The sequence below is a fragment of the Fukomys damarensis genome, unplaced genomic scaffold (genome assembly GCF_012274545.1).
Source record: "Fukomys damarensis isolate Sample0158 unplaced genomic scaffold, DMR_v1.0_HiC HiC_scaffold_33, whole genome shotgun sequence".
NCBI lineage: Eukaryota > Metazoa > Chordata > Mammalia > Rodentia > Bathyergidae > Fukomys > Fukomys damarensis.
Window position 1 is genome coordinate 32,626,486 of NW_022900945.1, and position 16,587 is coordinate 32,643,072.

At 37.8% G+C, this 16,587-nt stretch overlaps 1 protein-coding gene across 3 annotated transcripts in view; it reads left to right on the forward strand.

The window, feature by feature from the left end:
- The window catches only part of Palmd (palmdelphin), a 54,036-nt gene extending 38,965 nt beyond the window's left edge, over positions 1-15,071 (forward strand). For all 3 annotated transcript variants that reach the window (XM_010639045.3, XM_010639044.3, XM_010639043.3), the window contains exons 5-9: positions 7,791-7,905; positions 8,042-8,075; positions 8,182-8,295; positions 9,495-10,589; positions 14,691-15,071. In XM_010639045.3, coding sequence (XP_010637347.1) covers positions 7,791-7,905; positions 8,042-8,075; positions 8,182-8,295; positions 9,495-10,589; positions 14,691-14,734 — 1,402 coding nt within the window. In that variant the 3' untranslated portion in view covers positions 14,735-15,071. The remainder of the gene's footprint in view (positions 1-7,790; positions 7,906-8,041; positions 8,076-8,181; positions 8,296-9,494; positions 10,590-14,690) is intronic.
- The last annotated feature ends 1,516 nt before the right edge of the window (positions 15,072-16,587 follow it).

The window sequence follows — 16,587 nt, forward strand, 5'->3', positions numbered from 1 at the left end:
AGCACATGAACTTTTCATCATTAGGAACAAAGGCTGATTAATTTTTGTTTTTCATTCATTGACTACTTGAAATGAGAGCTACAAATGACTAATTCTGCAAATCCATGAAGAAATTATGAAAAATCTCATAAAATCTGTCATACTAAGATTCATCCCCCATAAGGTTATACAATAGTTAGCAGGCTGATTTTGTTGGTTTAAAAGAATCCTAAAGAGCAGTGGTATGGAGTTTTAAATGGTATAAAAAGGTTCATTTCTCTCACATGCATAAAAATCTTAACTTTTAGACATTCAAGAGGAGGGACCAACAATGTAACAAGAGAGTCTAGACAGATTCTGGTCCTCTCCATCTTGTTGCTTTTATCTTCCCTAAGGGACACCCTTGGCAGTATGGTAATGCCAGTTCACATCACATCTGCATTCCAGTTTAGGAAAGAGAAGATAAATGGAGGGTGAACAGGTCGATTTTAAGGTATGACCTGAAAATTGCTGAAGTGACTTCTGCTATATAATATCCTATTGCTACAATTTAGTTATATGCACCATCTAAATGCAAAAGAGGCTAGAAAATGTAGTCTATAGCAAGTTATCCAGGGAGACACGTGAAATATAAAAGAGAAAGAAGAGATGGATTTGGGGGCCGAAGGCATGGCAAGTTGTGAAAACAGACTAATTTTTGTATGTATGAAATGGTGTCATCATAAATATTATGACAATTCATTGATAATACATAAGGAGGGACACCCCCCAACCCCCTGGCCACGGACTGGTACCATGGATGGCCTGTTAGGAACAGGGTGGCACAGGAGGAAGTGAGGTCACGCAAGCTTAGCTTCATTGTATTTACAGACACTCCCAGGTACTGGCACTACCACCTGAGCTCCACCTCCTGCCAGATCAGCAGTGGCATCAGATTCGCATAGGAGCAGGAACCCAACTGTGAACTGTGCACTTGAGGGATCTAGGCTGCATCTCCTTATGGGAAATCTAATCCAGAAATTACACCCCCACACCAAGTCTATGGAAAGACGTCCTCAACAAAACCAGTCCCTAGTGCCAAAAAAGTTGGGAACCTTTATACTGTACTACATATATCTGCCTAGAACAGTGTTCTCAAGGCCTGGGCATGAGTACCCAAAGCTATACTATTGACATGCTTGCTCTAAAACCATTGATACTAAACTTCAAGATCTAATGGACATGATAGATTTTTTTCTTCCATTAGGGTTGCCACAGATGGCACCTCATCCCAAACAGACTAAGAGAAATGGTAACTAATCTTTATTAAGGAACTCCTCTCCAGTAAGCCCTATGATTCAAATATTATCTCAGTTATTTCCCGAAGGCCACACTTGGTGAGGAGTTGATATTCCTTAAATGAGAAATGATATTTGAAGGGGTTGAAAGATTAAGCCAAGTGCATTAGCTTGGGTGTGTTTTTATGTGTTAAAAAACCTCTTTGCTTTCCCTAAAAAGATGGGCTTTCAAAAAAAAAAAATCTCACAAAATGTAAACCATCAGCTACTTCCACTTCTTCCAGGATTCAGTGTGGAAGAAAAGGGAAAAAAATCTCTAGCCTGAGAAGAGTCAGAAGTTACCCACTTCTCCAAACCACAGGAGTCTAATCTTTTGGCTTGCCTAGGCTGCGCTGAGTAAAGAGAAGTTGTCTTGGGCAAAATATAAAATCTGTAACATGGTTGCTGTATATAAGTAATAAAACTTCCACACACACACACACACACACACACACACACACACACACACACATTTAAAAGAAATCTGGGAGGAGTTCAGTTGGGCAATGCACATGTTTTTAAATCTACGGACAGTTGATGTGCAAGGGAGATAGAGCACTGCTTTGGTCTCTCCCCTATATAGTGGTCACCTACACAATCGACTTTCAAGATGTGCACAACAGGGTCATGAAAAATACAGCTAAAAATCACACAATAAAGTTAAAGGTTTATGACTTTCTGGGGCCATATTTCTAGCTGTCTAGGCCCAAATGGGGCCCAGGGACCATGAATTGGACCCTCCTCCTCTAAGCAGAATTCAGTACTGGCTGGAGACAAGTCTGTGAGCCCTGAAAGAAACTGGCTTCCTCTCTGTTTAGCTCAAGGTAGGGTTGGGGATGGGGGGACTGTTCCTGGCCCTTCCCATCAACTGTTGTTCTCAGCAGTGGCACAACTTGAGCCTAACTCCGGCTGAGTCAGGCTACCCTTAAAAATAGCCATTAGGCCTTATCTATGGGTGTAGTCAAGGCTTTTAAGAAGAAAGCTGAGGCTAGTGAGATGCAAGTAATTCGTTCGTACTGTCAAGCACATATACAGCTAAACGCTAGCTTCAAACTTAGCTTCAAAGAGCACTGGTAATTAATTCAATGGCAATGTTACAGTCAAATTGCATTACCCAGCTTTATAGTCAAGACTACCAGTTCAATCACCTCACACAACAGTCTCGTATTTAAAGAAGGAAAGTCTTGCTGTAAAGTAGCCTTAGTGCAGGAAACAACAGACTCTTCAAAGGACATGGTTATAAGAACTACCAAGAATCAAAATTAAAAGTCGGGCGTAGTGGTGCACGCCTGTAATCCCAGCACTCGGGAGGCTGAGGCAGGAGGATCGCTGTGAGTTCGAGACTAGCCTGGGCTACATAGTGAGTTCCAGGTCAGATTCAACTACATAGTGAGACTCTGTCTCAAAAAAACAACAACAACAACAAAAGGATCAAAATCAAGCAAATATATATATTTGATACATATAATATATGATATATATTATATATATACATATAATATATATATATGATACATATAATATTTTATATATAACTTTAATTGTGATCAGATTGACTGGCATATTGAGCAGAAAAATTTTCAGCACAACAAACTAACCCCAGTGAAGACTGGGGCAGAAATATTACCTTCTCTGTAATGGATCAGCACTTTTACATGTTGGTGGCCTCATCCATCTTAATCACTTTCTTTATTATCATGGAAAATAAAAAATTCTTTTATACTGCTCAGCAGAAATATGTCTAGGTTCATAAGGATCAATTTTTTTTAATTAAGTCTTGTTTCCAAATGGCTAATGGGAGAGGAGTTGAGAGTTCAGGCTTTCAAACTCTATCCTGCCTCAGATTTCCCATGAGCCTCAGGGTGAGTTGCCTTGCTAGGTGCCCAGCTTGCTGATCTGTCAAATGGAATTAATAACAGTGCTCCTGGGGTTGTCATGAGAACTAATTAAACCAGTGCCTGGTATGGTATCAATGTGCAGCACATGCTAAACATTATAATTGCTAACAAGTCGAGTACTGAAAGGTCAGGTATACTTTTTTGAATTGGGTTTGTGGTTATCCTTCACCCTGCCCCACCCTGCTGAGTTCCAGTCTGTTTGGCCCCTAATAAAAACTCCACCAGGCTATTAGTCCTTGTTAACTCCACCAAAAACTGAGAGATAAATGAGTCCTAAGCTGAAGAAATATTGCCTTCTGAAATAATCTCTTCTTGACGCACCAGCATTTACATGCTGTCCCTTTTTTTAAGACAAAGAAATTGCATGCTGGAATTGGATTGGGGACATTATCCCTTGCTGATTAAGGGAGGTTATTACTACCACAGTGAATGAAATGAAAGCTACCTGCTTTTACCTAGGGAGCTCTTGAAAATAGCCCTCTTTTCCCCCAGCAAATAGCAAAGAGAAGATTCCAATAATAGATAGCATTACAAATCCTTTTTCATGTACTCTGCTTATCTAAATTGGCACATGATGCCTGCCCACCATCTCTCAGAGATTGTGAGAGGTACTGAGTCATCCATCAGGCACCACCTAACAGCCCAGGAGGCACCAAGAAGGATATTCTCTGTCTCTGCTGCCTGCTTCTTGCCAAACTGAATCAGCATTTCAAGGAGCTCAGTTCCCATTCTGAAAGGTAAAACCTTCTAAAGACGGGGATGGCAGCACTTACGGAAATTCAAAGCCATCCGCTAAAAAATAGGCAAGTGAAGGTTAAAGCATTATTCCACAACAACTTCCCGTAAAGCTTTACATGTAAAAAAAAGTAATGTTTTGTATACATATTTGCACATATATGTATGTCCCAGAGATGTGTGTATATATATATATATGCATGTATGTGTGTATATACATAGATATGTATAGATGCGATATATACACATATATGTATTGCTCCAATATTTCTCTTATACTTGCTAAATTTTTTCTCTCCCAAAACTATTTTTGGAAAAGAATTGGGTATAGGTCCCTAACTTAAGCCCTGAATTGTTTGAGCTTTAAATTAGAGTTAAGTATTCTCTTAACTATAAATGGCTGGGGGGGGGATGAACTATAAATGAACAGGGGGGAGGTACACATACATTGTATATTGAAAATAGATGAAATTAGAAGAGGAATAAACAAGAGAAAAAAATTTGAATATCAGGGAGATGAAGCGAAATAAATCTCTTGTAACGGCTTTTTCACGAACTTATCCTACACCAGACATTGTATTAAATGCCCAAGCTTTCTCAGCTTCAACACTAATGACATTTTGGACAAGACAATTCTTTGTTGTGAGAGAACGGTCCTTTACATTGCAGGACATTTAGCATCAGCCCTGACCTGTACCCACCAAATGCCAGTAGCCCCCTCCGACCCAGCCATGACAATCAAACACATCTCCAAAAAACTGCAAAGTTACCCCTTGCTCAGAATCACTATGTTAGACATAAAGATAACCCCTGCCTTCTGTTGTAATTTTTGTTTCACGCTCCTTGTGAACAGTCAGCCCTTAAAAGCTCGGTACATTTTCTAGTGTGCAGCCAGCTTGTCAGACCTCATATTCTGTTTCCAGGTCACCTCTGTGATGATCAAGTGAGGGAGGAGCCCGAAGCAATGAGTTCCTTCCTCTCTGTCAGTTACTAGTGTCGAGGTCCCATATCGAGTAACACTGGCTTTCTAAGCCTTTAGATCTTTTTTAAAACAGCAAATCTCTAACATTTATCTCTTAATGATATTTATATTAGCCATAAATAATAATACAGACAGAAGTGACAAATCAAGATACAAAAACAGCTTTGCATTAAGTGGAAATTGTAAGAAACAATCTATATCAGCAAGCATCTCCTGTCAGAGGCTTGTGATTCTGAGTAATCAGCACCAAGATGTTTCCTTATTATCCTTTTTAACTCAGAGTAGGCTGAAGCTAAGTGATAAAGAATGGGAACGAAGTGTATGTTTTTGTAGTTTAGTTTTCACAAACATGTCATGAAGTGTCATAAGCCTCCTATTAATGCAGCTTTCACCCAGTAACTTGAAAACCTTCAAAAACATTCATTAGCAGATACTTTGATGAGGCTAGCAAGCTTTCAGCCTCATATTCTTAACATATTACTCTGAAGTTATTCATGAGAATCGTGAAATTACATTAGCCAAGGTCTTCTCTTCAGAAGGAAATGATTTAAAATACCAGTGGATTAATCCCCTGAGATATAACTGGCCAGGCAGACCGAGAGCTCTCAAATAGAAAAGAGAAGACATAGGAAGATTTGCTGAGTGCTCCCTCTTTCTTTCATTCTTCATTTACATCCTAAGAAGTACTTAACACTGGCTAGAACTCTAATTGTTGAATTGTCCTAGGTTCATTTCTTGGAATTTTTGTCTATCTCTCTTACCTTCTAGGAAATCTTACTGACTCTCCAGGCTATAAATAGCAACTCCAAATGCATATCTTTAAACCCATACTCCTCTGAGATCCAGATTACAGCCGTGCACCACCATGCCCAGATGGTTTTTATATTATTAAAGGATTGAAAAACTAAAAGAAGGGGGAAAAATGAATAAATGAGTGTGCAACTGAAATTATTATGGGTTGTGAAGCCTAAAACGTTTTGTATCTGGCCTTTTACAGAAAAAGTTGACAGTCCCTGAATTAGCGTGTGGTCTCCTCCTAAAATATAACACCCTTGAAGACAAAGACTTTGTTATAACCTTGCACATAGAATAGGTCCTGGTAAAAACTGATATTAAAACATCTTTAAATGGACGAATGAATAAATGAAGATAATAAGTCTTGGGGAAGTCTAAAGATTTAGGATCACACAGGAAATTAGCAGACGAACCGGAATTCAATCCTTGATCTCCCTTATTCCATAGCAATCTATAGCCTGAGGTCCAAGGGCCGTCTGCAGCAATGATTTGAATCCTCCTTGTTTTCTACCAAAAGGGTTCCCATTTTGGAGGGTCTATAACATGCAGGGAGAAAGCCTCTGAGACAGTGGATGAAAGAAGTGAAAATGTGTTTCAGAAAACTTGAAAAATTATTCCTTAATTTAGATCAACCATATTCTATGTGTTTTCATATATATTATCTCTTCTTCACTTCACCAAATGTCAATTTGAAGCAGGATAATTGAGAAAACTGAGCTTCAGGAAAGCTGAAAGAACTGACCATCATAAGTACCAAGTGTCAGAGACAATAGTATCCAGATCTATTACATTTAATACAGAGTTTTCCACTCTACCAGACTGGACCAACATACATCCCCACGATTTGGCTGATAAGTAAATGTGCCCCTGTGGACACACTTCAATAACTTCTAAGAAATGGGGCACTACGTTTCACTCAGAGCTATGTGACATGCAAGGAAATCTGCTCACGAATAAATGTTCACCAACTACTGTAATAGCCAAAGGCAACATCAAAGTCAGAACTTCAATGCTGGAGTAACAAGTAAGAGAAAGGTCAAATAGATCACATCTCGGGCTTTCATTGTTGTGACAATGGTACAGGATTTTGGAGCTGCCGGACCCATGACCATTTCAAGAACGCAACCAAGAAAACTGGCAATCATGTTAGCTGACATGAACACCCACAGCTGTCATCTCTTGGACCAGCTGCTGTATCTAATCAGCCATCCTCTGAGGCAGCTGACTTTAGAGCTTAGTGTATTTGGCTGAGACACTGTGTCTTTTGTGGCTGCCAGCCTTAGTAACTGTGTGGACTGACAGTGGCTGTTTTTATATAGGATAAAGGTCATGATGACGCCCCCTGCAGTTCACAAAAGTCTGACATTTTGCTATATGCCCGTCAAAACGCTAGCTCAGAACAGTCCAAGTGCATATGTATCTGTTTGGGTCTATAATTCCCTACACTTTATCAGGGCATGAATGCCCATTTTCTTCACAGAAAATGTAGTCTCTGTAAACAACAGCAGTTGAGGCTATTGTATTACATTTTTCCCGTTTCCCCATCATTTCACGTGACTCACTGGAACACGGCAAAATTCTTAGGAAACTTAAAACAGTCTCATTTTTGATGTTAGGATATGCAAGGATTTTACATATGAAATTACTATGATTATAAAATCAAGTTTAGCAGTTATACTATTTTCCCAAATAATTTCTATGGAGACAAGTAAGAAAAATTGATGAATTGCACAACTACAAATGTAAATGCCTTTTGGTTCAACTTTAAACTTGAATCTTTTTATAAAACAAATTGCTCTGTTTCATTTGGATATAACATTAATCGTTGCAGTGAAGAAAATAGGACAAAGGAAATACTTTATCAAGAAAAGACTTGGATTGAAAATTATTCAGTCTGGACTTATATAGTTTCTGTACCTTAAGTGTAACAGTTGGCACGATGCTAAGTACGACACTATGTTCTTAGAAGGGGCCCAGCTATTTGCATGCAATATTCCAAGGAAAATTCATAAATAGGAAAGATATCTTTGAGAAGCCTGCATAGAGACTGTTAAGCAATACAAAGTATATCTTTTTTGTTGTTAGGCTTGAGAAAGAGATTCAAGATCTTGAAAAAGTTGAACTGCAAATCTCAACCAATGAAGAGGCAATTTTAAAGAAACTAAAATCAATTGAGAGGACAACAGAAGATATAATAAGAGTGAGTATGAACTAATTTTTATACCATAACTTCCTCCCAAGTTAATCCACAAATACTATGCAATTTTTCAAAGTATTGTCACATTTGTATTTTATTTTTTAAATTGAGTTAATCACTGAGAATTCTTTTTTTATAGTCTGTTAAGGAAGAAAAGGAAGAAACATCAAGAGGTATGTTTTTGAGAAGTCAAATTTCATTTTTTATAAGCCCACTGAAATTTTTCCCATTATTAAAAATATGTCCTTAACATATTTTGAATTTACGTCAATTTTACAGAGTCAATTGAGGACATCTATGCTAATATCCCTGACCTTCCAAAATCTTACATACCTTCCAGATTAAGGAGGGAAAGAAATGAAGGACTGGAAGATGACGAACAAAATAGAAAAGGTATATGTAAAATCTGTGTTCAATGGCACGTTCTCAGTTTCAGAAGTCATATATTTACAACTTGCAGTGACATCTTATGCTTTCATGTTAAGTGATGGTCTATTTTACAAAGTTCTGTAAGATACATGAGTCACTTGCATTGATAGAGACAAGGAGTTACAGTATTTGTTCTATGTATTTTATTCTTCACCAACCTAGTTAAGAACAGGTAAAATAAAGACCTAAGGAGAAATTTCCCTAGTCAAAAATATCTCTTTCAACATATTTCACCCAGCAGACGCTCTTTTGGGTTACTAAAATCCTTCTAAAAATGAAAATATTGCCTTGAAAATATTAGGCATTACTTACCCTCACTGGAGGACTTATTTTCATAAAACTCATTTTTCAAAGTTCCTGGAAACATGAATCTTGCCTCATGTAAAGATGAGGAAATCTTTGGATTGTAGATTTAAATGAAAAGCTACTGTGTGGGTTGTAGTCATCCATTCGCTCAACAAATATTTAGTCAGTATCTGCTCTGTGCCAAACTCAGTAAGGCATATACTAGGCATTCACTAAATATATCATGATAGGGGTGAAATTCCGAAGAATAAAGGAGATACGTGGGATGGACAGAGTGTGGGTGTTGCAATTTTGGTTGGGTAGCCAGGGAAAGTCAACTCCATCAGGCAAGAGAGGTGGTATGAAATATAGTAGTGCCTCAGTTCACAAACGCTTTTGTTTGCGAACAATTCGGTTTGCCAAAAAAGCATTTGGCAAAATACTAATCTGTCTGAAAACCCTGCACTAGCGACAAACACAACCGCAGCCAACTTTCTCATACCAACAAAAAACAGCGATCTTTTCCAAAATCGTAAAGCAAATTAAGTTCGTAAACAGAGGGACCACTGCACAAGATGAGTTTTTTTTAACAGGGTGCAATAAAAGAACGCATTGACACATTGTAATTCTGCACACACTTTCTTTTCTCCAGTCACCTTCTTTTCTTTTCCCCTTGACATTTTTCCAAAATTTCACATGCTGTTAACTAAAAACCAATGATGGTTGCAGGGTTAAAACAGCACCATACAATTAATGAGTAAAATCGGAAAAAATTTTTTAAATCTCACATAAAAGAATAAAAAAAACATCAAAACACTATAAAAAGCAGGCCAGTTTGTAAAAGAAATTTAATTAAGATCAAATTTATCTCTTAACAGCATTGTATGCCATGGAAATTAAAGTAGAAAAAGACTTGAAGACTGGGGAAAGTACAGTTCTGTCTTCAATACCTCTCCCATCAGATGACTTTAAAGGTACAGGAATCAAAGTTTATGATGACGGACAAAAGTCAGTGTATGCAGTAAGCTCTAATCACTGTGCTGCACACAATGGCACTGATGGCCTGGCACCAGTGGAGGTAGAAGAACTTCTAAGACAAGCCTCAGAGAGAAACTCTAAATCTCCAACAGAATATCATGAGCCTGTATACGCCAATCCATTTTGCAGGCCCACAGCCCCACAGAGAGAAAGGGCAACCCCAGGACCAAACTTCCAAGAAAGGATAAAGATGAAAGCTAATGGACTGAGGGATGATGTCCATGACTCCACACTCAAAATGGACAATGGCCTTTCGGGCGAAAGGAGCAACAGCTTCAATCACATCGGTCCTATTCGGCCAACACCTCATCCCCGATCCATGACTCAACAAGCAGAAGAGATGCCCCACGCCCCGCAAAAGATGCTGATGACTCCTTGGGAAGAATCAAACGCTGTTCAGGAAAAACTGGCACCCTCTCCAAGAGCCAGACCGAGCCCCAGCGAAGCAACACGTGGGAAGTCAGAACCCCGGGGCTCTTCACCCACTTGCCAAGAGGAAGAAGAGGTTAGATACAATATCGTTCATTCATTGCCTTCTGATGTGGATCATTCAGGACCCGTGACCATGATTTTCATGGGGTATCAGCAGGCCGAGGACAATGAAGAAGACAAGAAACTTCTGACAGGGTATGACGGGATCATCCACGCTGAGCTGGTTTTGATTGATGATGAGACAGAGGAGGATGAAGGAGAAGCTAAACAGCTGTCCTACCGCCATGCAGCTCCCTGTAGTCAGGTTTACCAGCCACCCAAACCCACACCACTTCCTAGGAAGAGACCCGAAGTGAGTCCTCGTGAAAACTCAAACCATAAATCTCCCCACAAAAATTCCATATCTCTGAAAGAACAAGATGAAAGCTTGGGTGGCCCTGCCCGCCATTCTCCGATTGATGTTCCGATAGCTGGAGATGGGACTGAGGATCCGTCTTTAACAGGTAATAAAAGTGACAAGGCATGCCACTGCTGTTCAGTCATGTGACAGTCTCCTTTCTGTCTTAAGGAGCCTTCTTGCTTACAGCTTATGTGACCACCTCATAAACTAATATGCACTGAGAGGTTTTATTAATGATGATCTGAATTATCACCACCATAGTAATAGTCACTTCAAAAGATAAAGTGAAAAATAAATTGTCGCCTTATCTCGGGTATGGCATTGACTGACCTTAGTAACTTGAGATACTTCCTCTGTCATGACGTGGTACTGCATATGAATGTGTCTGGGTGATTGATCTGTTGGATCATCAATAATGCATCTTTTCCCACCAGAATCTGATGGCAGCTACTTGTCTGTGCCTGGCTGTGATTTCAACTTCCTACATAAGTCAACAAATTGCCTTAATTTTGCAAGAAAATGCAAGAAACAAATATTATTTTTAGAGTATTTTATTACTTTGCTTCATCCTGTTTATCTATACTTTTATAGCTTTATTGACTTCATGTCCTTCATTTTTCTACATTTTTAAAAAGAGGCTGTCAGTTTATCTTACATCATCAATAACATTTAACTTTGTATATTTTTCTCCACCTTAGCATATTTATTTTTTCTGTTTTCTATATATTTGCATTTCTCATTCTCTAAAAATTTTATGGCTAGCTAGCTATTTTAACATTGAATGAAAAATAATTTTAACGCTTTTTTCTATCAAAGTGATAGCTCCTCAATTTTAGATTCCTTGTTATTACTTAAATATCAAGTGTTAGTTATCATGTATGAAACTAAATAAAAACCTGACAAAATCCATTAGAATAGCTCTGCTTGTCTTAGCTCAAGATGTAAGTCATATTATCCAGACACTCGGGGCCTGGGTGTTTGTACAGGATAGCAATTTAAAATATCTCTGTTTAGACAATTGTCATTAAAGAGCAATAAATATTAATCACCAGCCAATTTAAAAAATAGAACCTGATAATTCTGTAGGAGTTTGGTATTATCTGTTAAATTGAAGATGTTTCTTCCTCAGCAAACCACAAGCTCAATCTTGAGTTGCTAATAATACAATAAAATGGATCCTTTTTATTCTTGTAAGTAGGTAAATTGGGCATACTAATTGTAAATGCAATCATCTGAGGAATTTTGAATTTCTTGGGAAGTGTCCACTTATACAGCTTCCTCAATCAGAACTGAGTAATGTGCCCCACAATGGAAACCTGCAGATACTAGGTTCTTTTCCACTTTGAAAATGAGCTTTATTTGCTGATCAGAATTTGCATTTTAAATTCATTTTTAAAACAACATGAAAGACTTAGGAAAGAGAAAAATACTGTTTGTGGTCAACAACAGTGACATTACCCACTCACTGTAAGACCTCCCTTTTTTAAAACTTGGACACTAGCCAGCTCCTCCCAAATACACATCATGTCAACACAATTACCCCACGAAAAATGACAGGAAGTGACTAATGTTTTCAGACAACACTTAACACAAACATGCCATTGAGCTAAAATAATGAAAACAGGAAGACCTATTCCAGACAAAGTAACAATACAAGTTTCTGTACTATCAGCCCAAGTATTTTATCAACAGAATGCTCCAAATTCCTTGCCTTCTATCATGATATTGTCTTACATCCCTGTTTTCCCATTCAACACGTGGATTACAAATCTGATATGTTTGTTTAAATGAGTTTTTAAAATAATCATATTGTCATATGTTCCCGGGGGCCATCCACAAACATAGAACACATGACCACCTATGTACTACAATTTCACAAGCACAAAGTAAAGTGAACGTAGCACCCCACCCCCCACTGAAAAGTGCTTAAAGTATTTGAAAACCCATTATGTAAGTTAATTCCTTTGTTCTTGTCCCCTATTAAATATGAAGAGTCCTGGTAGGCATAATAGTTAAGAATGTGTAGTCTTCTTGCTTGAAATGATTATGCCTGTCTTATACTCTCATCTCAAACTTAATTTTTAATTTGGAAAACAAAAGGAAAGAGGAAGAAAGATGGAAAAAAATGGAGCCTGGGGATTCAAGATTTATTTAGTTAAATTTTGAACGGAGCAAAATATGACAGGAAAATATAGGCAATGTTGTATCCATGTGTTACTGAAATATCACATCGTCATATTCAAAGATAGAGTCAGTGCTACTCTTCCACCGTTGTGGAGCCTCAGTAAGCTTTCCCAGGGATCCCTCTACCACCCACATCCACCACCAGCTAGACACCTGGTGTTCTTTGGAGGTTCTCGCACACTTCTTTTACGTCTAACTCAAATTTGTCCTCCAGAAAATCTAGCTCGAGTCTGTTGGTGGTATTTCAGAATAAAGATATGGGAAACCTCAGCTCTGATGGATTCATGTGCTGTTGATGCTGAAATTACAATCTCTGTGAGCCCATAGGGAACAGAAATACTTATTAGCAGAAAAAGCTCTTTTCACCAAGTTTGGGCAGCTAAAATCATGTGTCTGAATTGCTATGGGATGAGGAGGTAGGGGTCAGAGAAGAGAGGTCAAAAGAAAAAGTGACGGTCCAAGTTTTTAACCTACTGTACCTATGGGCTATGTTATGCCAACATAGTCTGTCCTCGTGCATCTTCCTGTGATTTGCACTTGCTGTAGGCTTGAAGAAGGGAAAGGGAGAGAGGAAAACAGACCCTAACAAAAGACGCTGAATGTCACAGTGCACAAGATGTGCCTAATTTACAAATCTCAAAATGAGGAGTACTTGTAGAGATAAAGAGTAACTGTAAGCATGAGGTGTAACTATAGGAAAGAGAATTTTGCTCCTGCCTTAAAATAGAACTTTAAATTGGGGACCTTACTCCAGCTCTCTTTTGCCATCAGTAAAGTAGAGACCCATAAAATCCAAGAATAGAAGCTCCCTACAGCCTTGCCTTCTGCCTTGTTTATCTCCTACTGTGGAATGACAGGGCCTCTCTGTAGGGCTCACCATGCATTAGTTCCCAGCGATAGGCGATCCTGCTCTCTGCGAGTCCTGACTGCAGAGAAATATTTTGCCCCTGCCCCTGGAAACGATCATTCTTCCTAAAGCTTCAAGTGAAATGCTTTTTAGCTTCACTGACCATAAAATATTTCATATAAGTGACAACAACAATGATCATGCACTTGTTACAGTAGTGGATCCCCATCCCTTCTCATATTTGTACAAAAGAGCTTCTCAGAGATTGGGTCTTTCCTTTGATAATAGATAACTAACATATGGGATAGAAATAAGAGAACATGGCTTCGCCGTTATTGTTTCATTAAACAGACTTGTGCGATTAGCTATGTAGCTCCTACTTGAGCCATATTACACATGAATGTAATATTACATCACTAGATTAGTGCCTTGAAAGAGCAGCTCTAAATTTTTGAAATATGACTAAGTCTGAAGTCATAAATATTAAGGCATGATACCAAAATAACAAAGGAGTGTTATAAATTCTAAATGTACATTTTAAAAAATGCTTTCTCTACACAACGTATAATTAATAATAGAATACACTCAAAAAGGAAATATTTGCCATTTGTATCTGGACAAAAACAATTTACATTCAATCCAGCTCTTAATTAGACATTGTTTCATACATAGAGAAATTTGTTTTTGTCACTGTATATCCAAAGGCCAAACCTCCTTTGGAAAACTAAGTTTAATAAGCTAAAAAAATAACCCATTTGTGAATATACTTGAAGTGTCAACATCTTTTTTTTTTTTCAGTAGTACATACTTTTAGCTCAGAAATCTGCACAAATACAGTCATTGACCTATAGGAATGTGTATCTATGGCTAACAGTGACCAATATTATGCACTAATCCTATATCTATTCCAGTTGTACTGTGCTTGCTCTACTACTTTTTCTAATTTTTATAGAAATAGGTTTCTTCTAGTTCTGAACCTGCTTCTGCTCTAAGTTAACCATAGCTTATTATTTCTACTGTCTTTTTATGCTACTAAAACAATGCTCACATTGTTGGATAAAACCATCTGAGGTATGTTCTAAACTTTCCTGCATTCTACGAAATGGTCATTTAGAGTAAAAATTGAGGCTCTTTTTCATAATTCTCTCTATATTTCTTTTCTTTAATTTGCAGCTCTAAGGATGAGAATGGCAAAGCTGGGGAAAAAGGTGATCTGAGAGCTGCGTTACCCATGTAATAATTCTTTGGAGAAGAAACTAAGAAACATCTACAAATTTCTCTTCTGGATATTTTTGTTTATTTTTCTTGGAATCTAAAAAACTATAATTATACTGATATTAAGCCATGTGAATAAATAGTAGTGATTATTTGTGAAAAATTACAAAAAACTGGGGAAAACAAATGCAAAACTCTTCCAGTGGTTTGATATGATTCATTGGAGGGGGGAAAACCAGCATATTTTTATTGTATTGATACCAAAGCATTTCTAATAAGAGATTGTTACATTTAAGAATAAAGTTATTTAAAATATCCTGCCTATATTAGATTAACTGTCACTCAAACCTTTCTATTACAAGACTGAAGGATCATAGGATGCTTTTACACCTCATCACTGAAATACTCATCTTCAACTCTGACAAGTAAATGTATCAGACAAAAATCAATACTGCTGGAAGACAGCTATACTGTCTTGCTAAGGACCAATTCAGTTCTTTTTATTTTTTTCTTTTATTGAGTTTATTGGTACATTTTAGTTATACAGTACAATTATGTTCATTATTGGGATCTTGCACCTTTACATGACAGGTCTTGGTTCTCATTTTCTTCCACTTGTCCATGCCCTCCCTTCATCCCCTCCTCCCCTCCCCATTTACAAGCACTTTATTTCCATCTTTTGATTTTCTCATATTTTTTTCTTTTCCCTTATTACCTTTCCCCTACCCTTCCCATTTTCCCTACACCATTAGCCCTTTTCTTCCCATTTCACAATGTCAGTTATCTCATTAGGATCTTATGTACTATTATAGTTTATTCACACCAGAGAAACTATTTGGTATTTACACATGTGTGACTTATTTATTTCACTTAGGAGTATATCCTTAATATGTACCCATTTACCTATGAATGAAACTAATTTTGCATTCTTTATGGCTGAGTAGTACTCCATTTTATAGAAAAACCACATCTTCTTTACCCAGTTTCCAACTGATGGACAAATGGGCTGTTTCCAAGTTTTAGCTATTACAAACTGTGTCGCTATAAACATTGGTGTGCATACGTCACTGTGGTATGATTCTTTTAATTCTTTTGGAAAGATACCCAACAGAGGGATGGCTGGGTCAAATGGAACCTCTAATCCTAGTTCTTTGAGGCATCTCCATATTGATTTCCATAGTGGTTGCACCAGTCTGCACTCCCTCCAGCAATGGAGAAGGGTTCCTTTCTCCCTGCAACCCCGCTAACATTTGTTATTGTTTGATTTCTTGATAGCAGCCATTCTTTGTGGGGCGAGATGGAATCTCAGTGTTGTTTTCATCTGCATCTCTAGAATGACCAGTGATGTGGAACAATTTTTCATATATTTACTTGCTGCTTTTCCTTTTTTGTCTGAGAAATGTCTGTTCATTTCAGATGCCCGTTTTTTAATTGGGCCAATTCAGTTCTTTTGGGAGAGAATTCAAACCCTTATACACACTGACAAAGTACATGCAGTAATTGTCCTCATATTTTGAGAATGGGTATAGATTACCTCAACAATGCCCACAACATTGCAGATGGTTCCTGACACCTTCATTCTTGTTACATCCTTCCCTTCACTGAGGGTGCAAAGAGAACCCCATGGTGCAATGGCTGACTGTGTTGGTAAAGGACTTCCTGTCTTCTCAACAAGCACATCACTGGTCTAATGTTTGGCCAATTCTTGTGAATGACTTAGAATCTTAATATTAAAACTAATGAGAACATGTACTGCATAGTATATCATTTCTAAGTATTCTTTCTGAAATGTTCAATCCTAATTTGAAGAATATTTGCATGACAATTAATTTCCCCTTACAGTGCTTAACTATAC